At 49.5% G+C, this 21,836-nt stretch overlaps 1 protein-coding gene across 11 annotated transcripts in view; it reads left to right on the top strand.

Moving 5' to 3' along the window:
* PRKCA (protein kinase C alpha) overlaps positions 1-21,836 on the top strand; it is a 355,119-nt gene that overhangs the window by 221,431 nt on the left and 111,852 nt on the right. For all 11 annotated transcript variants that reach the window (XM_067021352.1, XM_059048527.2, XM_059048528.2 and 8 more), the window contains one exon: positions 21,062-21,173. In XM_067021352.1, the coding sequence (XP_066877453.1) occupies positions 21,062-21,173 (112 nt within the window). The remainder of the gene's footprint in view (positions 1-21,061; positions 21,174-21,836) is intronic.

Consider the following 21,836-nt stretch of genomic DNA (forward strand, 5'->3'; position numbering starts at 1 on the left):
GATTTGCTTTGAACCATCGTCACACAATTAATTAATTAGTTACAACCGTGGTAAGTGCCATACGCTTATATTCCAGAGAGTCCATCTGGGAGGAAAAGAGCAGAGTGGCTGGAAGGTGAGGCAGGAGCGAGGGGCCTGGGGGTCATGAAGAAGCTCGAGGGGCCGTGGGAAGCTAGCAGAGGGCTTTACACGGTAGGACCACAGTCAGCTTCTTGACAGGAGCAGGAATTCTAGCTTCCCCACGGCTGGATGTTGAGTAAGACAGGGACGCAGGCCTGAACAGCTCACAAAATTAAACAAATTTTTGAAATTAAGCTCTTCATTTATAATTCTGATTAACACGGAACATTTATAAACTACAGCCTCTGGCAAAGTGACACAAAATGCGTTACAGCATGTCATTCTCAGCCTCTTCCCGATGAAATACACGAGGAGCCCAAGGTCAAAGGACACAGATGTTCTGGAGCCGTTTCATCTCCGGGCCTGATGGGGACAGGATGAGGGACCGGGTTTGTAACGCGGAATATCGGGTCCCTTTCGTATGTCTCTCAAGCTACCTGGGTTTGGGCTGTGTTTCTTCATGTCTGTAACCTGGTTCTTGGGTGTTTCCCCTCCCGGCTCACCGGCTGGGTTGAGGCCCATCTTTGTTCTCAGAAGGGCCCTGGTCCATCTGCCTCCAGAAACCTTATGTCATTATGTGACTTACCCCGGTGTCACTGATACCAAAGGGGGAGGGTTACAGGGCCTCGGAGATCAAAACAGAGAGCAAATTTGGTGATAAACCAGGGGAAGTAGGCCAAGGTTTGTCCCGGATGGGGCTGTTCCATCCGTTTGGGTGAATTATGCATGAACTGGCCTGGAGCTGCCAGCACAGGCCGTCTCCCTCCAATTACCAAATCTGGCTACAAATAGGGAAGAAATCTCCAGGCGGCTTCCTGACCGTGGCCACAGATGGGCATGTCCTTAACCCTCATTTTTTAAAAACCATATGGAAACTGGGTCAGCACTCCACAGTCTGTAATGAAGAACGTTAAGGACTTCTGGAAATCAAGCACCTTTATGACCCTCTAGTATAGCAGGAAGCTCTTACATGGCAATGAGAGAGAAACTCTGCTTTGAACCGTTATTGAGATTTTATCAGGCCAAGAGGCAGCAGGCTAATTTCTCAAGTCCGTTCTGGTGCCAGAAACATATTGTGTCGTGAACATTTAGCTGGTCCAACATGGTCCCCTGGGATCAGTAGAAATGCTGCGTTAATTTTAAAGTCAAGGTACGACGTTGAAGGAGTCTTGTCCTAGAGATGCTGAGATTGCCTCCTTTAAACTTATTTCAAGTATTTCACTTATAAAACAGAAAATTGACTATATTTGGACCGACTATGACTTTTAAAAAAATCTTGACTAAGGGGGAAAAAAAAAACCTTAGATTAATTCCAGGTACAATTTTGAGAAAGTTCTGAGCATTCAACAATTCGATGGCTCTCAAAGATAAGTCACAGACGTCATGTAACGGGGGATTGCAGTATCTGAGACTTGAATTTTTATAGAGGAATCTGTGACTCAAGCGATTTCACACTCCGGGAAATGCTCGCATTCTGTCCCGCGTGTCTGCCTTCCCCGGGGACATGGGCTGGGCTGGGGACAGAGCCTCTGCTGAACAGCTGGAGTCATAGCTAGAGAGCCCGGGCCCCACTGCTGCAGGTGTAAACCCTTCCCGCCTCTTCCCTGCTCCCCTTCCTTCCGTCCGTCCGCCATCTTAGTTCCCTCTTATTTCTAGAACCTTCAGATTCCCCCTAGGAAATGGGTAAGGAAGGATGGGGAACCCATATGAGTGAAGCCGATCCCGTTGAGCAAATCAGCCCTGAACATCACGTACCCTTCCCTCGGGAGCCGAGAAAGGAAGGCTTTATGGGCTTGCAAAGGCTTCCAGTGCTGGCGGTTTTCTAGGGCGTGTATTCTGAGCCGGTTGGAGGACCGAGCGTGGGGTGAATAACTTAGCAAAGTGGCAAAAGTCGTGGTTTCTCACCGAGGTGGCTGCAGCTGAGTGTCTCAAACAGCTGGATTATGGAAGTCAGAACGGGTGGGAAAAGGAAACAAATGGGCCTCTCTCCTTCACCGGCTCTTTCCTGCCGTCTGGGTAGACTATTCACAACTGGATTGCTACTCTGGCAGGTGTCAGCCCTCCCAGGGCCGGAGGTCTGAGGAAGCCAACTGTGTAGGCAGAAGCGTTAAAGCTTTTAACAGTGCAAGCGGTAGCTGGCTCCGTCTAAGCAGGACTGTTGGGGTTTTTTTCCTCTTTTTCCCTGGAAGGAAGTGACAGTTGAATGCCCCGGCACTTTCACATGGCCTATTTTCCCTGTGGGAAATTTTTTAAAATATCCATTAAGTCTGGTTTGTATATGCAACACAAGGGAGTACCCCTCAAACAAATATCATTATCTTCATCCACGAGGTAGAAGCCTTCTGGAGATGGTGGCTCTGTGCCAGTTCCTCCAAGCCACAGGTTTGGGCAAAGCTCAGCCGTGTTGAAACCCATCCTTCTCCTCCCCCACTCGGCGTCTCAAGGCAAAACCTCACTAATCAGATGTCTTAAGAAGTGTATTAGAGTCCCTTTCAAACCTCTGAAAGGGAAGTAAGGAAAGAAGGAAAGCGGGAGTGAAGCTGCCTGTATAATGTCCAGAAGACTAGGGCTTTTTGTAACCCTTCCTTTGCTTTCTTAATCCCATTCTGAGGTTATAAAGTAAGGGAGGGGGCTCGATTGAGATGTGGGTAGTTGTTAGGGACAGCCCAAAACATCGAAGAAAACAGGCATTTTGGAGTAATTAAAAAAAAATTCAAGTCAGCCAGACTGTCACAGGTCCCCTTCAGTGGCCACAGTGGTGGCTGAGAACACAGACCCATAAACATGCGTCTTCCAGAGCAGCTCGTGCTGCTTTCGGAGCCTCCGAGGAGAGGCGTGTCACCCTGTCACATGACCAGCAGCGTGCGAAAGACGCAGAAGCAACCAGCCCTGCTTCTCCCCAGCTGGGCGAAACCTTGATGAAATGGCTAAAAGCCACAGAACTGCTCAGCCGCTCCATGGACGGCCTCTCTTCGCTGCTGCCTGGCCTCCTGATCCCATGAAAAACCCAGCTCCCTTTCAGGAGCGTCTCCAGAAGCCTCCACCTTCAGAGAGGGAAGGGCACTGCGTCTGGTTGTAAAATAAGCGTCCCAGCTCCAGGCAGAAAGACAACAAACGAGAGGCGGCACCCAGACAGCAACGCCCACCTTCCTGGGAGCGACGGCGGATGGACTCGCTTTCCCGGCGCCGTGTGCGGGGCTGGGGCTCTGTCCCACCGCTGCCCCTGTAGCTGCAAGAGAGGCCGGCAAGGCTATTCTGTTACTCAGCAGTGTGTCATTCCAACAAACCCAGAGACCTGTTGGTAAGGGGAAGAAGGAAGAATAGACTTCGGCCAGGAACCTGGAGCCTCTCCGGCTGGGAGGGAAATCAGGCCCCCGGCCGTGGGAGCTGAGTGGTTCTGCAGGCAGTGAGCAGGCTGTCAGCAGCCCGCTGGCACGGAGACGGGCTCGTGTCCAGGCACCCAGCCGTCAGCCGCCCACAGGGAGCGTGCCCGCATTTACTGCACCTCGAGAGCCACAGCTTCGACCCAGCTGCTCTCCTCATTATTCTGTGCCTGTTCTGTACGGGGAACTGGACCTATCTGGCAGCTAACAAAAGAGCCTGAGGCTTGGAATCCATTTGATCCTGGAGCATCTGGAAGGAGCTCGGCTGTGTAGTTCCTTGACGAAGGTGTCCCCTGGCAGTGGAGGTGGATTAAGTCTGTCTGGTCGCCAGCACGAGTTTAGCTCGGCCCTTTCAGTGACTATGCTCAGCTCACGCATCTGCTGCTAACAAATATTAACCCTTAGTTAACCTAATGAACCCCTGTCTGCAGGGGAACTGAAAGCTCCATAGGGAAAACTCAGGTTGATCCTGCTGTCCAAGTAAGGTGGCCCCTCTTTCCCAAAATTCTGGGTGGGCTGAGCTGTCCAGTCAATGAAATTGTGGGCCTGCAGGCTTCAGAAACACGCCATAGCCGACCCAGGAGACGCCTGAGTGTTCGAGGTCCATGAGCTGACGGTTTCTTTTTTTAACATCTTTATTGGGGTCTAATTGCTTTACAATGAATGGTGTGTTCGTTTCTGCTGTACAACAGAGTGAATCAGCTATACATATACATATATCCCCATATCCCCTCCCTCTTGCGTCTCCCTCCCTCCCACCCTCCCTATCCCACCGGTCTAGGTGGTCACAAAGCACCGAGCCGATCTCCCTGTGCTATGTGGCTGCTTCCCACGAGCTATCTGTTTTACATTTGGTAGTGTGTATACGTCCATGCCACGCTCTTACTTCATCGAGCTGGCGTTTTCTTGATAATGGTTTCGCAGTTCAGGTGTGTCTTTAAATATTTCTGTTAGAAACTCATCAGAATCGTGACCTTATTCATCGAGGCGTTTAAAAATGTGATCATTTCTTCTCCAAGGACCTACCAACCCTATTCTCCTCCTGTGTGCTTAAAGACCTACTTTGCTCTAAATTTACTCTTGTAAAACTTGCTCTGATCAACTAAATTATACCACCTGTTTTGACCACCTGGAAGTCAGCTGGGAGGTTCATTTGTTCCACTTGGGAAATAGAAATCTTTTCACATCTGCATTAGAACCAGATTTCTTTACAAAGACTGTGGTTCTTGGGGTGAGAGTTAAGTGAAAACATTAAAAATGTATGCTTTATCGATGGACTCGGCAGCACCTGTCAGGAGGACAGATATTTGTAGCTGATCTGGTGTTTGTGTTGATGTGTTTCCTTAGAAAATGTCGCAGAAGCCTCAGAGCATGGCAAGTAAGGGTACAAACGAATACCCCCTCTGGCTGCACGTAGGTTCCAGACATGTTCAGGGAAATCGCATTCAAAGCAGCGCTTCGTTGTGTCAGAATAACTTCTGATCCTCACGCGTGTTCACTGCATTAAAACTGGGCAGGGATTTGAAACTAAATTCAGAGTCCATATTAAGAAAAAGTTCCCTAGAAAGAGACTTAATAACAATCATAACAATACATTGGCAGCCCGTATGAATACTGAGTTTGTTCATAGTTACTTGCATGCAAACAATGCCCATCTCCATCTGTAATCTGAGAAACAAGGTTAGTAATAACAGAGGAAAGCTGATTACAAACAGGTATGTTTACAACCAAAATTTTAGCCCAGCAGAGCAGATCCTGTGGCCCAGAGGATGGCTCACTTCTTATAATCAGTGCTCAAGAGCAAAATAACAGTATAACCAAATAATTTTAAAGTGAGTCGTGATGAGACTTGACTTATGGTCTTTCCTTAGGACTGTGGTTCTCATTTTAATGTGCGAAACCGACATCCCTAGAAAATAAAATGTCAGAGGAACATTTGTCAGGTGATTAGCTCCATAAACTGGAAGGCACTGACCTTTCCCAGGAAACTGTTGGTTTGCCAGGAGCTTTAATGCCGAGACTCTGCTGCATGTTCGGCCGTCTCTTCCCATTTCCCGAAGGACAGGCGGTAAAACGGGTTTTTTCCCCCCGTCTTGTCCTGGTGCCACATCTCGTTTCTTTGGTAAAAGAAATTGAAATGCTCCCTCTTTCCCACCAAAGAAACCTGCGTCCTCACTCCCAGTGGTATAAACTCACAAGTGCAATCAGCTGTAAGTTCTAGAATTTTCCTAAACCGGTAGCAATGTAACTGGTATTTAATTTTCCATCCTTAAACGTATGACCTTCGCTGGATCTTTTTGCTTAAACTTGAGGTTGGCTTTTTAAGAGAGAGAAATATATCACAAGGTGCTGTGTCTGTGTAGAGACCCTGGAAGGTTCATTTGCAAAGCGCCTTCATTTAAAGGTGTGTCACCTGTGAAAGAGTGGGTTGGAGGCTGTAGCGGGGGTTCAGTGTCACTCTTGTCATGACCTTCAGCAAACACGTACTGAGGTCCCAGAAGGTGTAAGATATGGTCTCTGATCTCTAAGAGTTTTCCATCCATAGGGAGGGATCCAGGATTCATTCCCATTCGACAGATGCTGGTAGAGAGTCTGCTTTATGGCGGGCCCTGTTTTGGGTACTAGTGGTTCAGCCATGAAGAAGACGGCAGGGAGGTCTTCCCTAATCATGGAATTTACATTTTGAAGGCAAAGAAAGAAGAGTTTAGAAACAAGTAAAAACTAAATATAGGAAAATAATTTCTGATCAAGTGACGAGAAGAAATAAGCTACTAGAACACGGAGTCTCTGGGGGACTCCTGGAGATGGGAGGGGGGCTGAGCCCGAGGAAGGGGCGTCCACGTGGAGCCCTAGTGTCCAGTCTGGGCAGAGGCACGGCAAGTGCAAAGGCCCTGAGATGGGGACAGAGCGGCAGAGGTCCTTCGAGAGCAGGAAAGGGTGGACGGGCTGGTGGGCGCATCTGGAGGTGCAGCCGGCGCCCGCGGACCCCGGGCTTCTCCCCGAGGGGGGGAGGCAGGCGTGAGGGCAAGCAGCGGCCCAGGGAGGGGTGGGGCCGGTGGGGCGCCGCCGCACCGCTAGGCCGGGGAGCCGCTGGGACGTTCTGAGCCGAGGAACGTGTGCCAGGCGGTGGATCACGACAAGTAATATGGTGGGGGGGGGGACGGTGGATGGGGCGGGAGCCCCCAGAGAGCAGATGAGTGCCGCCGGCGTCGGGTGGCAGCCTTGGGGGAGCGTGAAGGGCCCGTCCAAGCGTGAGGCGCAGCCCCAGTCACAGGCCAGCTCCGGCGGCTCCCCGCAGAGCCCGAAAGCCCCTCCCCGTGTCTCTGCTGTCTGGGGCACTTGAGGAGGAACAGGAAGAAGATGGTTGGCTTGAACGCGGTGTCCCTGGAGAGGCTGATCTCGGGCTGCTGGCCACCTGTGGCTGTTTAAATTTAAACGGATGACAAGTAAAGGACAAGTGAAAATTCGCAGGTCCTCAGTAGAAGGCACCACGTCTCAAGTGCTCAGCGCGCAGCTGGCAGTCGGTGCAGTGGACACTGCAGCGGGTCCGCTGGGCCGCGCCGGGCCGCGCCATTGATTTGCCTGATGAACAAGCCCTCCGTCTTCCTACACATCGTGGGAAAGTCTCCCGGTGCTGCACTTAACAAACCACCTTCCCTGTAGAAATTTCTGTTTGTACTTCCGGATACCAATTAGATTCTTTGTGAAGTGACATCGGTTTGGCTGTCAAATGCTGTGGGCTTGATCAAGAATTAGAAAAATTGGCCTTCCCTGGTGGCGCAGTGGTTGAGGGTCCGCCCGCCGATGCAGGGGACGCGGGTTCGCGCCCCGGTCCGGGAGGATCCCACGTGCCGCGGAGCGGCTGGGCCCGTGAGCCGTGGCCGCTGAGCCTGCGCGTCCGGAGCCTGTGCTCCGCAACGGGAGAGGCCGCAACGGTGAGAGGCTCGCATACCGGGAAAAAAAAAAAAAAAAAAAGAAGTAGAAAAACTGTGTTCGGGAACGAACAGAATGTTCAAATTGCACGTATCGTAGAGGCTGAATACAATTTCAGCCGGATTTAACTTCTCTGGAGTTGCCGTTCATGAGACGAGGGCCACACACGGGCTCTGAAACGTGGGTGCGTCGGCGCTGCGAGGGCAGCAGGATTCCTCTCTGCTCCCAGGGCGACAGTCCTTACAAGTCATCTGACTTCCCGTCCCTGATGTCATGCTGTTCCCCTCTAGTGGAATCCGAGGGTATCTGTCTTTCTACTCCAGCCTGGACGTATTTGCGATAGCAGAGGAGATGTTAGTCCAGAGATATCTGGGAATCATAGTAATCTGGGAATCTAGACATATTAAAGATGGAAGATGCCATTGTCATTTATTTCTGCTTTATGATAGGCGGCTGCTTTACATTTTATCCTTTTTCCTGTTCTCGCGGGAAAATAGCCTTCTGCCCTGGGCCCATTTGTGTTACTTGGGGGAAAGAAAAGTTTGAGCATCTGTACGGTGCGTCAGATTTATCCTGATTCCAGAAGGAGCCTTCTTGCCCTTATTTCTCTGTCTGCTGCTGGTTCAGCATCCAGCCCAGAGTCAGACCCATTACCTGAGTCAAAGGCCTGCGTTGAAATCCTGAATTTTACCACTTTTACCAGCCATGGATCTCGCTGAACCTTTCCCATGCCTCAGTTTCTTCATCTCTGACTGTCCTCCTTTGACCCTTCCTGGCTGTTTCACAAGATAAAGGAAATAATAAGCTGGATTCTGAGTGTTTATCTGAGCTCTCCCCCCCGCCCCCGCTCTGTTTCTGGCAGTATCCTGTTAGAAAGGATGGATAAACAGGTGCACTGGAAATGCGTTTCAGAGCCCTGCGTGTACAGGTAGAGCAAGGGGTGGGGCGGTCGGGGGCTGCCTTTAACTTGGTTGCAGCGGACCACAGGCTGCCATCTGGTTTGGTTATATGTCCCCTTTTCTTTTAAATGTTGACTTTTTCTAAAGTCAAGCCAGTGAACGGGGGGAAAAAATCATTTTTAGAATACTAGCAATCACAGTATTTCTGTATTCTCAATACAGAGACCATCACTGAGAGACATTTGCACAGATGTCTTTAGATAGCACCCCTCCCCCTTCTGTTTGCGCCCTCTCTACCTCGGAGCCTCCGGGGTGGGGCTGGGCGGTGGGGCCGTGGAAAGAGGAAGCACTGAAGGTTAGACGTTGGGATACACAGCAAGGTCCTACTGTGGAGCACAATATCCTATGATAAACCATAGTGGAAAAGAATATTTTAAAAAAGAATGTATATATGTATGTGTATAATTGAATCACTTTGCTGTATAGCAGAAATTAACACAACATGGTAAATCAACTATATTTCTATTAAAAAATCATCCAGTGTCTTAACCAAAAAAAACCACAAAGACTAAATGTTCGTCAGGGCAAACATGCTGATTTCTGCTTTAATTGTAACGCTTACAATGGTTTGCTGGGAGTAGAAATATTTGCATGTTCTCAGTGATAGTTTTGCTAGGTATGTTTCACTTAAATAACAACAAAAAAGGTATTCAAATACCTTTCAAATACCTATTCAAATTCAAATACCTATTCAAATTCAAATGCCTATTCAAATTCAAAGGTTTCTGCCACACTAAGGGCAAACTTCATATGTGCCAGGGGTTTAAGATGTGGGATTGAAGAAGTGAACAAGTGCTATTTTTGTCATTACCCTTAGGGCTGAGCTCTGGGAGGAGTTGCTTGGGGTGCATTTAAAATCACAGGGGGCGGAAAGTGCATTAGTGTTGCCTCCTGTTGTTTAAAAAAAAGACAGAAAGGACGGGGTACATCTGCTTGAGGCAGTGCGTGCTCGAGAGCCAGCAGCAGACAGCAGCCGAAGGCAGAGACGCTCGGACAGGAATGAGGAGGGACTGTGCAGTTCGCTGCTGCAGGAGCACACAGCGGTGCCTGTGACAGAGCTGCTCATGGGCGAAGGTCAAGGCAGAAGAGTCACACGGTCACATCTGGAAAACTGCACCCAGAGCATCAGTGTAAAGCTAAGTGCCAGAGACTTTGTAGCAGGCTAGAAATCGAGATTTTTTTTTTCTTTTTTAATTTGTAAGGTGTTCTCCTGCTTCATGGCTTTAGACCAGCCATGCTTAACTGACAAATGGCTGGAGATTTACTATCCCCCAAAGGACTGAACCTTCACTGCTTCTCAATTCCCAGTTTTAGAAAAGGAACAAAAACATATCAATAGAGAGAACAGTAAATCCTTGAGGAGATGAGCTGCAACGGGAGGTAAGAAAATGTCAACCAGCATTTTGTGGCGGCTCAGCCGTCAGTGAGCAGATGGGGGGATGCTAACTCAAGGACAAATGCCTGCCCGTTACAGAAACCAAGCGGAAGCCGAGAGTTACATATCACTCTTTTTTTCACCAAGATGTGAAACTGGTTACTTGCAAGCTTATCCAGGAGGCTCAGCAACCGGCCAGCCCAGCCAGAATGTCTTGATCAAAAACAGACCCCTGGGGCTTCCCTGGCGGCGCAGCGGTTGGGAATCCGCCTGCCGACGCAGCGGATGCGGGTTCGAGCCCCGGTCCTGGGAAGATCCCATGTGCCGCGGAGCGGCTGTGCACCTGGAGCCCGTGCTTCACAACAAGAGAAGCCACCGCGATGAGAAGCCCGCGCGCAGCAGCGGAGACCCAGCGCGGTCAAAGATAGATAAGATAGATAGATAGAGAAACTTATTTTTAAAAAAGATTAAAAAAAAAAAAACCAGACCCCTGGCTTATAATGGATGCGTAGCTTTTCATTTTACTATTTCATGTTCATCCCTTTGGCCCAAGATTTCCACTTCTGGCTTTTTTCCTGAGGAGCTGATAAGACGCCTGCACCCTGTGTGCTCACAGACACCTGTTGGTAGTGTTGTTTGTAACAGTGAAATTGGAAGTAACCTCAATGTCCAGGAACTGGGGACTGGTTCAGTCAAATATGGTCTGGCCATATGATAAAATATCACACCGTATAATGAGATACTGCTGATATTTAATGACATGGAAAGATGTTTGAGATGAACTGTTTAAAAAAAGTAAAAAAATCACAGACCAACCTATTTAGTATGATTCCTAAGAAAACGCACACCTCCACACTCTCATATCTTTCTTGAATGAAGCATAGCCAAAGTATAAGATTTTCCTTTCTACTTTGTATTTTCTGGTCTTATTACGACAAATATGATCTCACCTACACAACTGAGCCCGTGAGTAAACAACTGAGCCTTAATAATGGGTGATGAATGTTTACCGCAAGGTTATAACCAAAAAGATCGCTGGGCGTCAGGAAGTAAATATCTAACGTAGCTCGGAGAGGATTGCTACTTTGGAAATATTTATTGGGAGTAATAAGCAATCTGGGGACGGAATCAGGCTTCCAGAGAAAGGAGGGGTCCTGCCCACTCCGGGCTGTGCAGTCAGGAAAGAGATAGGAACACAGCCCCTGCCTGGCCTGTTTTGTTTAAGCAGTTGAGCAAATACTAGCTGCTTGGGAGTTCCAACATGATAGGGAGGCATGAAAGTCAGCCTTTCTGCAAATAATGTTACGAGTTCGTGAAAAAAATCGGGGCAGCATCCCTGGCGTATCGACCCACCAAATCTTAGGTAGATCTGTCCCATCCCATCTCAGAGTGTTAGCCAGGGTTCCTCACACAAACTACAACCCAATTAATTCTGTCTTTTTTACTCAGTGAAACAAAGATGATGGAATCTAGGAGATGCTTGAATAAATACATCTCCATCTATCTCTGATTTGTTCTCAGAGAGTCATATAAACTTGGCCATGAGTTTTTTGGGGGGAGACAAATAACTGTTGAGGGCTGGTGAGGGTTCACATAATTAGGACGCTTCTTGGGTTCCTGTTTTGTTTTCCCTTCAGACTGGGGCATTGGAGCTAACGAAATCTCTAAGTAGCACTTCAAATATTATTTGGTGCTTTCAAAGATGCTATAAAAGTTTATCTAATAGAGAAGCAGATGGGTGGTTGCCAGCGGTGGTGGATGGGGGAGGGTATGGCTCTAGAGGGGCGGATAGTACAGGGGGCTTCTTTGTGGGGCTGGAGTTCTTCTGTACCATGACCATGAATGTGATCAGTCTTGTAGGAACTACACACACACACACACACACACACACAATGAATGCATGTAAAAACCAGTGAAATCCATATAATAGCATTGTACCGACAGCCATTCCTGGATTTTGACTGTGTTACTACCGTTTTGTAAGAAACCATCCGTGGAGGGAAGCTGAGTGAAGGGTTCCATGGGAACTCTCTGCAGCGTTATAGCTTGCGAGTCTAAAAGTAATTCAAAACGAAAGCTTAAAACGGAAAAAAAGTAACGTTCTTTTAAATGTGAGGTTTTCCCGAGAAGATTGTCATTTGCAAGATTTATCATAAATCTAGTTAATTAACTCACCTGATTAAACGGACAAAGAAACATAATATTTGAATGATTTTTTTTTTCCCCCTCAGAGGAGTCAGGTTGACTTTAGGGAAAGGAAAAATGATGATATATCCTCGACACAGAAACTTTCATGAACTCCTGGGTGTAAAGTATAAAGAGGTAAAGGAACAGGTGTGGAAGATTGTGTTATTTCCCCCACCGTTGGCTCCGTCACCTGCGAGAGGATGATGGAGCCACCCATCGCCACCCATCGCCACACGGCCGGCAGCTCCCCGCAGAGGACAGGCGTCTCCCCCAGGGTCAGGCTGCCCTGTGCTCGGGCCAGGGGTAGCCAGGGCCTGAGAAGTAGGCCTCTTGCAGGAACAGATTTCGTCATGCGGTTCCTCCCTCTTGCTTTTCTTCCCCCGATACTGGGGTGTCCCCGGGAGTGGTGGCCTCTTACTCCCTTAGTCCCAGAATGAGCGCTGCTGCCCTGCAGCACCTGACATAGAACATGGGCAGATGGTTTATTTGACATCACCAACCTGAAACTGTCTTCAGTTGACCTTTAGCCTACAAGATTTCACAGCCGGAAGTTCTTCGTCAGATAATATAAAATGGCAAAAGGCTTTGAGCTCTCCGTGGGTCTTCGTAGATTCTTTTATTATTCAGTTCACTGCCCCTTCCTGGGGAGGATTTTACAGCCTCGCCCTGTCGACTTCGGCTTGGCCGTGTGTCTTGCCTTGGCCAGTGAAGTGTGGGCAGAAATGATGGCACCATTTTCAGGTGGGAGATTTAAGAGCCATTCAGTGGTGCTGCCATTTCTCTTTGTCCTTTGCCGTGAGGCTGGCAATGTCCCAGGGCGGGGCTGCTTGCTTGAGTCCCAGGGTGAAGAGTGAGAAATAAATGTGTATTGCGGTGGAGCCATCGAAAGTTAGGAGCTTGTTAACACAGTATAGCGCAGCCTCTCCCGCGTGAAACAGGACCTGAGCCAGACCTGGAGCCTTCACTGCTATGGACGCACCACCTGGCACACAGTAGGTGTACAGTAGATAATTTTTGACATATAATGAAGAAATCGATAGCTACCTAGGAAATACCTTTTTAAAAAAAAAAAAAAAAAGTCTATTCAGCTCTTGTACACATTAAGAAAATATAGATTTATTTATTTGGCTGCGCCAGGCCTTAGTTTGCAGCCTGTGGGATCTAGTTCCCTGACCAAGGATCGAGCCCAGGCCCCTGCATTGGGAGCGTGGAGTCTTATCCACTGGACCACCAGGGAAGGCCCGGAAATGCCTTTTTTTTTTTTTTTTTTTTTTTGATGAATAATAGTTAAGCTTTGTGGTTTGAATACTTGCATATTTCAAGCATCTTATTTTAATATCAGAATTTCATACCAAATCATCAAAGATTCTTTTGGAATTTGAAAGCTGTAATTGATGAGATGTGTATATATGTCAAGTTTTCCTGAGATGTTAACATATAAAATGTATTACAAAGTAAGGAGGTGCTGGTTATATTATAGCTTTTAATTAAGATTTCAGTTTTATTGATGGCTGGTGGGACCAGATATCTGCACAGTGGTCTCATGTAGACACCCTCTCAACAGCTTGCTGGGGAAGCTACAGACAAAGCCGTTTACCACCAGATACAACAGTTGTGCCCCGAATTCCTTCACCGTGTGTAGGCGCTCCCTCTAAATGGTCTCGTGAACGGGGTGAAATAGAACCAAATTCAGCTGTGATTCCTGGTAACTGGATTACGTAGATGATGTGTATGAATTCATTTTTTTTTTTTACTTAAATCGTTTCGATAGTGTTTAGATCCTCCTCTCACTGTTACCTCTGAAACTAGTTGGAGGCATATTTTACTTATATATACTTATAAGGTATTTTACTTATATATCTATCTAGAGAAAAGCTGTTTTATTGTTCTCTATCCGAGGGTTATTTTTTATTCTGTTTTTTATGTAAATGTCATTATATTTTATGTTTCCCTTTGTAGCTTGCTGTTTTCATTAGACAGTATATCTTGGAGATCTGTCCATGTAGTTGCAGAAAGATCTAGCTCATTTGATTTAACTGCTACAGAGTATTCCAAAATTTCAGTAAATTATGGTTTATTTGGCCTTGCTGGTAGCGATTTATATAGAATTTTTTTAAAAGAGTCTCTCGCTTCTCATTTAATGATTACAGCATCTTACATAGCAGGGCAAAGAACCCATAAGGATCTTTCTGCTAGCAAAGCCGGGTTTGACAAAGTAGCCCAACTGTAAAGGTAAATGTTACTCCTCAGAATAAAGTGGGGTCACATGAAGATCAAAAATTACCTGTCACCAGCCATGGGAGCTCCTTAGTTCTGTTTTAGAGCAGGCCGCACTCAGCGAGACCGGTGTTATCGAAGGCGGAGCCCACTTGAGCGGGCTGGTTCCTCGGCCTGAGGGCCTGAGGCCTGTCGGAGCCTCGCCTGCTCAACACGCAGTGTCCGCTGCTATGATTAGAATCGTATCCAGGTCACATGAAGTCGTCCTCATCAGATGATCCGGTTTGGGTCATACTTGATGTTAACAAAGAGTTTTAAGTACGAATTTTTTAAATCATAGACTTTAAAAAAACAAAACAAAACTTGTTCCCAAGAAATTTAAGATCACAGAAATAATGCCAGATTCGCCCTCGGAGCAACGTTTTTGGTGTTGCTTGTGTAGTCAGCACGTGGGTGACATTTAGACCCAAGATTGGCTTACAAGTGTGCTTCATGGGGACCCATCAGATGGTGAAACAGGGACCTTTCCTGGTACGTGGAGGGAGCAGCTTGAAGGAGCCCCGCTGCTCCTGGGCGGCTGAGGAAATCGCACGCCGGGCTTCAGTGAAAGGCAGTCTTTTCCAGAAACTCCTAAGGCCTGAACCCCAGCCCTTAGTGACAGCTGTTCCCGTCCTCCCTCTATGGGAAAGGTGTAGGGCATTTCAGAGACATTCACGTTCAGGTGGAAAATTCAAGCCCGGATGACCTCTAGCCAGAAGCCTGCCATTTTTTTTCACTCATCCAATTAAAAGGGCACTTGAAGGGATGTCTATTCAAATATAAACATCCTCGTCAAAGAGCATCATTGATCGCGTGCCTCCTGGGGTTTGAGGGTTGGAACTCCCCTAGAGGTTTCACATCGCATGTTGCTGGATGCGTCTCCATCATGGAAGCCTGCAATTTAAACCTCATCTAGAAGACGCCTTCTAGATGCTTACAGACAATACAAGAAGATGTCTAGGAAATGCAAGGCCCATCAGCATCAGAATATTGCACCCTGCAGACCCGTGGGTTTATTACTCTGAACGTATTACAAAATGATGGAGATGATGGTGAAAGACTTTGAAAAGTCCTGGTAGAAATGCTGAGATATGTTCCAATTAAGTTGCTGTATTATAAAATTAAGATAGGAAAAGCGGGCTAGCAGATGCTTCCAGTAGAACCTGAAATGTTCACGTGTTATTTTTTTCCTAAGCAGTCTAGCTTTAAATTTGTGGGTTAGACTTCACTTGTGCCTATGAAAATTGGTTTAGTCAAAAACTTTTTTTTCTCCCCCAAACGTGTAGACGACAGAAACGTCTGAGCTGAGTGTTTCCCACTTTCGTTATAGCATAATGTCAGGCTTGTGACATATGACAGCAGGTTTCGTACTCCTCTTAATGAGAGGTTGCCAATGCCTAGAGAAGTAACAAGTGAGATTTGCACGTATTGCACCAAGTGCGAAAATGTTACCATCTTGGTAGTAAGTGCAGATTTGGTGTGTAGACCAGCCATGTCACTGTGGCACCAGGTGCAGCCGGACTTACCCTAACTTATTGGTGGGATACCTACCGTGGATCCCCAGGTGAACAGGGATGGAAGTGTGGAGGTCCCCTTCACACCTGTGTATGTGTATTTTGTCTCACATGTGTGAGACAAAATGCCTTTAGATGACGCTAAGGCAGGTTTCTGCATCCAGGTGGCTTTGCGGTCCCAGAGGAACCTAATATCATGTTCGTTTCTTTTCCCTCCTTGCTTTGGTTTCCAGGAAGCCCAGAGATAACGTGAAAACTTACTTGCCAGCCTTGGTTCTGGTCCAGCTGCAAATTCAGCAGTGTGCTTTAGGAAATCTCTTTAAAGCCCTCAGCGTCTGTCCTCCGGCGGGGGCTGGGGGGGTCGGTGATAAATGGTGAGAAGGTGGAGGGGGAGGAAGGTCGAGGAATAACTGTCTGCATGAGTGGCAGGTGAAAGAAAGAAAACACTCTGGAAGGCCGGAGGACAGAAGGAAGGCGAGCCTGGTCCCGGCATCTGGGGCAGCTTCCCGGCAGGACGAAGCGGCCTTCGCTGTGGCTTTTTTAGGAGTTTCAGCAGATGCGGTGTTAGCAGAAGATGGTTAGGCCAGGAGTAGGGAACACCCAAAACAAGGTGAGAGGGGCCGGGGTGCTACCTGGGGCTTCCCCAGGGGAAGGGTTGGACGTCGAGGTTTATAGATGTCAGAAAGAGCCCTCGGGTCCCGTCCATCAAACGCTGCTTCTCGCTACGCAAGGGCGAGTGGCCCTCGGGCACCTAAGGCTCACCTCCTCTGCGCATACCTCCCTGGCCACACGGAGCCTCCTGGGGACGCCACGGCAGGCACTGTCTGTGTGATCCCCTCAGCGGCTGGCAGGAAGCCCATCTTGGGGCCCACAGGGCACAGCTCCTGCCTTGGGGTCCTGTCTTTCCATCCGGGTTACCAGCGTCACCTGGAAGCCGTGGCTGACACGCCTTTCACTGTCCCAGGCCCCGTGGCTGGTCCTGCACTTCGGGGCATCCCTCAGTCGGCCTGTGCCTCGAAATGCTTTTGTTTTGAAAAACTGATCAGAACGTTTTAGAAACAGCACATGCTTCCTACGCTTAGAGAAGAGCGATCTGATTCTACTTTTCAGATCAGTCTTGAGACTCATTCTCCCAGGACCCCATCCCATGAGATCCAGTGAGTTGCATGTTTGATGAACCAACGACAGATGCGCCTTTGACTTGATGTGTCCTGTTTGACTTAATGGTATTTACCCAGCAAATATTACTGTATTCCCTATTCAGTGAACAGAGTATTTAATTCGTAAGTTGTACAATAAAAGTACATGCATTGGAATTATGCACGTAAGACCTGGTGAAACTCTCAAGCCTGTCGTTTAGTTCATGTCTCTGCAGCAGTGTCCATGTCCCGGTTTTGCTGACGTACCGCGGTCGCTCGCGTAAGATGTTTTCAGTGGGGGAAGCAGGGTGAGGAGTGCATGGGGACGGTCTGTACTTTTCTTGCAAATTCTTGTGAGTCTTCGATTGTTTCAAAATACAAAGTGAAAAGTTGGTTGTTTTCTTTTTAAAAGCAAGACAGGATCAAAGAGATCATCTAGTCCAGTTGTTTTCCAATTTTTCTTTTAGCAGCAGCCTCCCTCTCCCATCCTCATCCCACGGGACCTCCCGACACCTCTGTCGGGCTCCCCCAAATCCCCCAGGAAAGGTCCCGATCCAGCCCACGCCCTCGGGGTCCAGGTGAGGAAGTTGGGGCCCAAAGAAGTGACTGTGGCTGGCTATTGATGGAAAACCAGAGGTCCGGGAAGCTTGATTGTTAGAGCAGGTGCTCTCTGCAAATCTCCACTAAGCCCCAGCCCTCCAGCTAACAGTGGTTTCTCCTGTCAGACGAGGTGAGGTCGGACCAGGAAGAGCACCCGTGCTCCTGAGTTCATTTCTGCGCTGCAGGAGGCGGTCGCGGCCACTCGCCGTGATGCCCGGGCATCGCGGACGGGCATCACGGACGGACGGGCAGGTTGCCTCACAGGCGCTGCCCTGCAGGGCGAGTCCGGGGCAGAGGGGAAGGACTCAGGGCCACAGACAGAGTCCTGTGCCTTCTTGCCAATGTGCCCCCCCACCAGCCGCCTGTGGGCACCGGAACCTGTTAGCTTTCTCCTTCCCCCGCTTGGGAGCCCAGGTCCCTGAAGGTTTTGCTGGGGAACCTTTGACGCCTCAGAGTTTATGACGATGATGTTCTCGTTGGAAGTAAATCTTCTCCTGCCTGATCCCGGGGTTTTTCAGGTTGCAAAGCCCCTTCTCCCATGTCCCCCCACCCCCGCCGCCCCCGGCTAGGACGTTGGCAGGCTGGGTTTATTTCTGCTTTGTAAATAAACTGCGTGACTTCCCCGAGGCTGCTGAGTTTGTCTCAAGGCGGAGTCAGAGCGCAGGTCTCCAGAATCCCGGTGAGGGCCCTCTTCACAGGGGAGGTGTTGGTTTTCATAAAGCTCCCGCACACGGGGTGTCCACAAGCACGTGGTGTGTTTGTGCTGTTATTGTCCTCGTTATCGTAGGCACCATCCTTGGCACAGTTTTAGGTGTAAAGACGCCGAGAACCTGGTCCCTCTCCAGCTGCATCCAGGAGGGGCAGCTCTCTTCCTGCACCTCCAAAGGTGGGAGCCTGGAGATGCCGCACGGGCCCGGGCGAGTAAGCCTTATAGGTCCTCCAGAAAAGTGAAGCACGTTCCCCGTGCTCCACGTCAGCAGAGACCCACGTGACCGCCAACTGGCAGGACCGCTGCCCGGGGACCGCCCGGTGCGCCCAGGCTCCGGGGGCCGCGTGGGAGCTGCCACGCTGGATTTACTTCACGCCGATGGTTGATGCTGTCCTTCTGCGGGGAAAACAGGCTGTCCTTCCCCCTGGCCTCCTCTTTGCCCTCCAGGTGCTGGGACACAGCCTTTACTATCCGCCTTGGGGACTTTTAATTGGTACTGACACCAGCCTGTGCCCTTGACATTTTGCCCAGCCTCCTGGGATATTGGGGAAATTGGTGGAAGGCGAAGCCTGCACTTCAGGCCACGTTCACAGCTGCTACTGGCTGGAAGAGTCACCTCCCAAGGAAGGTGTGGATTTTGCTCACCCCAGGAGACATTTCCAGAGTAAACCAGTGACCTGAGTCCATCATTTACGCACATAGGCACCTGGCACCCATTAAGCACTTACTAAATATTTGTGGAGGAACCTTCTAAAGCGGTGGTTCTCCGCCTTCGTGTACCTGCTGGCGTTAGGCTCACCTGCAGGGCGTGTTGAGGCCTCCTCCACAGAGTTTGATTCAGTCGGTCTGGGGAAGGGCTAGATGATTTCATTTCTAACGAGTTTCAGGTTATGCTGGTGCCGTGTAGGGACGGTACTTGGGAAACCGCGGTCCTAGAGCAGAGGTTGGCAGACTTTTTCTGTAAAAGGCCAGTCGGTACTTTAGCCTTTGTGGGCCACATGCAGCTTCTGTCACTCCATTCTGCCATTGTAGCCACAGGAAATACGTAAAGGAGTGAGCGCGGCAGTGTTCCCTAAAACGTTATCTACAAGAAACAGGTGGTGTTCTCATTTCAAAAAAAAATTGTGTTGCAAATATAAAAAAAATTTTTTAAAGGTGTTAGGAGCCAGAGCCTCATTGTGGGTGGATTTCTGAAAGCTCTCGGATGGAAACCAGTGTCAGAGTCTCAGCTACTGGTCAGGTCCCATCTCTGATGTGCACTGGCCACAAGACTTCAAAGGGCACTGGCATCTCTGTAGAATGAGGAGGATGATAATAATAGTACAAATCGCAGGAAATGCTAACATTTGTCAGGTTTACATGAGCATCTGACTTACTATTCTTTGTACCATTTTAATCTGCAGGATTAAAATATTCCAGAATTTTAAAATTTCTATCTTTAAAAAGTAGTCAAAATAATTCATTGGTCAACACGTGTCTTAGATTTTAGGTTCCAGTGTCAACCAAAAGGTCAGTTACCTTATGAAGTCAAGACCACCTTTGGAACTCCCTCAGATCACCAGCACCCAGGCTCTTAGAAAGTCAGAAGCCAAGAATATCTTTCTTTGAGTGTCTTTGCATCGGAGACGCCCCAAACTAAAGGACACATCAAGGACACCCCAGGCCTCCCTCGCCTGTAGTGGAGCTCGTGGTCTCTCCTCCCCGTAACCCCGCTCCCCTGGCATCTTCGTTCGTTCAGACAGTGGCACCCGCTCCGGCCGCAGAGAAAGGTTTGGGAGGAGGAGTTGAATGAGGAAGGGTTCTGATGTGGCCTGTTGAGGGTGAAGTTGTTTTGTAGCTCAACTAGGACGTGTTGATCTTTTAGCTCAGTGCTCTGCTTTACGTATCAATAGACAGAGGTGCACGGAGCAGGGGGGGGGGCTGCTGCTTTCGTGGGTTTCCCTTCTCAGCACCTCACTAAGACTGACTTGTTTTGTCTTTATATCAACCACGTGAGACAAGTGCTGTGAATCCCCTGGTGTGCGGCTGGGGCAGGAAGGACGGACGAGCAGTCTGCCGAGGTCAAAGGCCACGCCTCTGGGAAGGGACGGAGCTGGGCTTTGAGCACAGGCATTGTGACCCCAGAGTCCGTGCCCTGTCCTTACTACTGTGTGCTAGATGCGATTTTTGCTTCCTTGTCTATAATCTGTCTGTAGGTTGAGGAGCAAAACGCTACTTGGAAAAGGGCTGCCTAGTTGTCCCTTCAGTAACTGCGTGGTGCTAGAGATGAGTCGCCACGGGGGCTGGGGGAGGGGCTTCCAGGCATCTCCAGCGTTCATCTGATTACACCGAAGTTTCCCTCTGCAAATGCATGCGATGCTTCAGGAATGGTCCAGAAGCAGGAAGACGTCCCTGTAGGTCTGGGTGCACATCTGGCCTTAGAGTCTCTGTTCCTGGAAACCTCGCCCAAAGTCTGCTCCACGGCTCCAGGGCCACTCAGCTCAGCTTCACAGATACACCCCGATTTTGTGCCTGCTACAGCGCACGCTGGGCCCCGGGGATACGGCCAGGCCGCGGTGTCCGAGCCGCCCTGCTTGCCCGCAGGCACCTTGACGGCTCTGGGTCCAGAAGCGGTAGCTTTGGGAGAAACCCCGCCGTGTGCAGATCACACCCCGGAAAGAGAGGGAACGTGGGCATCCAGTGCCCAGCCCGCAACGGGCAGCCTCTTAACGCTCGGTGGTGCGGCAAAGGTGCCCCCGCCCGTCGCGTGACCTCAGGCCACGGTGCCCGCACGGTCTGGCGCCTGGAGCCTTGCTGTGGAGACGGGCGGGGCAGGCCTGAGCCGGGCCTCGTCCCCAGGCGTGGCCTCCCCGTGACTGATGGGCGGTGTGCTGCTTCTCCCCTCAGGACCCCAGGAGCAAGCACAAGTTCAAGATCCACACGTACGGAAGCCCGACCTTCTGCGATCACTGTGGGTCACTGCTGTACGGGCTCATCCACCAAGGGATGAAGTGTGACAGTAAGTAGGTCTTCTTTTCTCGGCGGGCGGCGAGGCTCTGCGGCGCGCGTCCGGGCTGACAGGGCCCTTCGGGGTTTAGCGACTTTTCAGCTCATCGGCAGCATCCGTTCAGATACGGACTCTGCTGAAAAAGTAGAGAATCTCTCCGCTGTCCAAGTTCTGGTTTATCAAACTGCTTAACTGCCTCATTATGCACCCTCACCCCCAAAGCACCCGCTGTAATGAAGTTGGTGCTGCCGCGTCTTCCGCGGTCGCGATCTTCAGTCGCTGCCGCACGCAGGTCGGTCAGACCCCACGGCGAATGCCACGTGTCCCCGCCTCCAGATCCCACATTCGGTTCGGCTTCAGGATGAGCTGAGCAGTCGTACTCATTATCCTCCTGGGTCTCTAATTAGCGGGCGGGCTGTGGAAACCTCCAGTCGGCTCTCCTTAGCGCTGAAACCACCGCAAAACTAAAAACGGGGAGGGCATCTTACTTTTGAAGTTCACTTGCCCTGTGTGTTTCTGGACAGATCAGACTCCTAGCAGGCCAGTCAGAGGTGAAATCCCGGAAGACATCCGTCCTCTCCCCTCCCCCTTTCGGCTCTGTGTGTATCTCCACCAAACACCAGGAGGAAAGAGAGACATCTCTTTCTTTCTGTGGAAATGCTTTGCCTTGATTAT

This window comes from Kogia breviceps, chromosome 19 (genome assembly GCF_026419965.1).
Source record: "Kogia breviceps isolate mKogBre1 chromosome 19, mKogBre1 haplotype 1, whole genome shotgun sequence".
NCBI lineage: Eukaryota > Metazoa > Chordata > Mammalia > Artiodactyla > Physeteridae > Kogia > Kogia breviceps.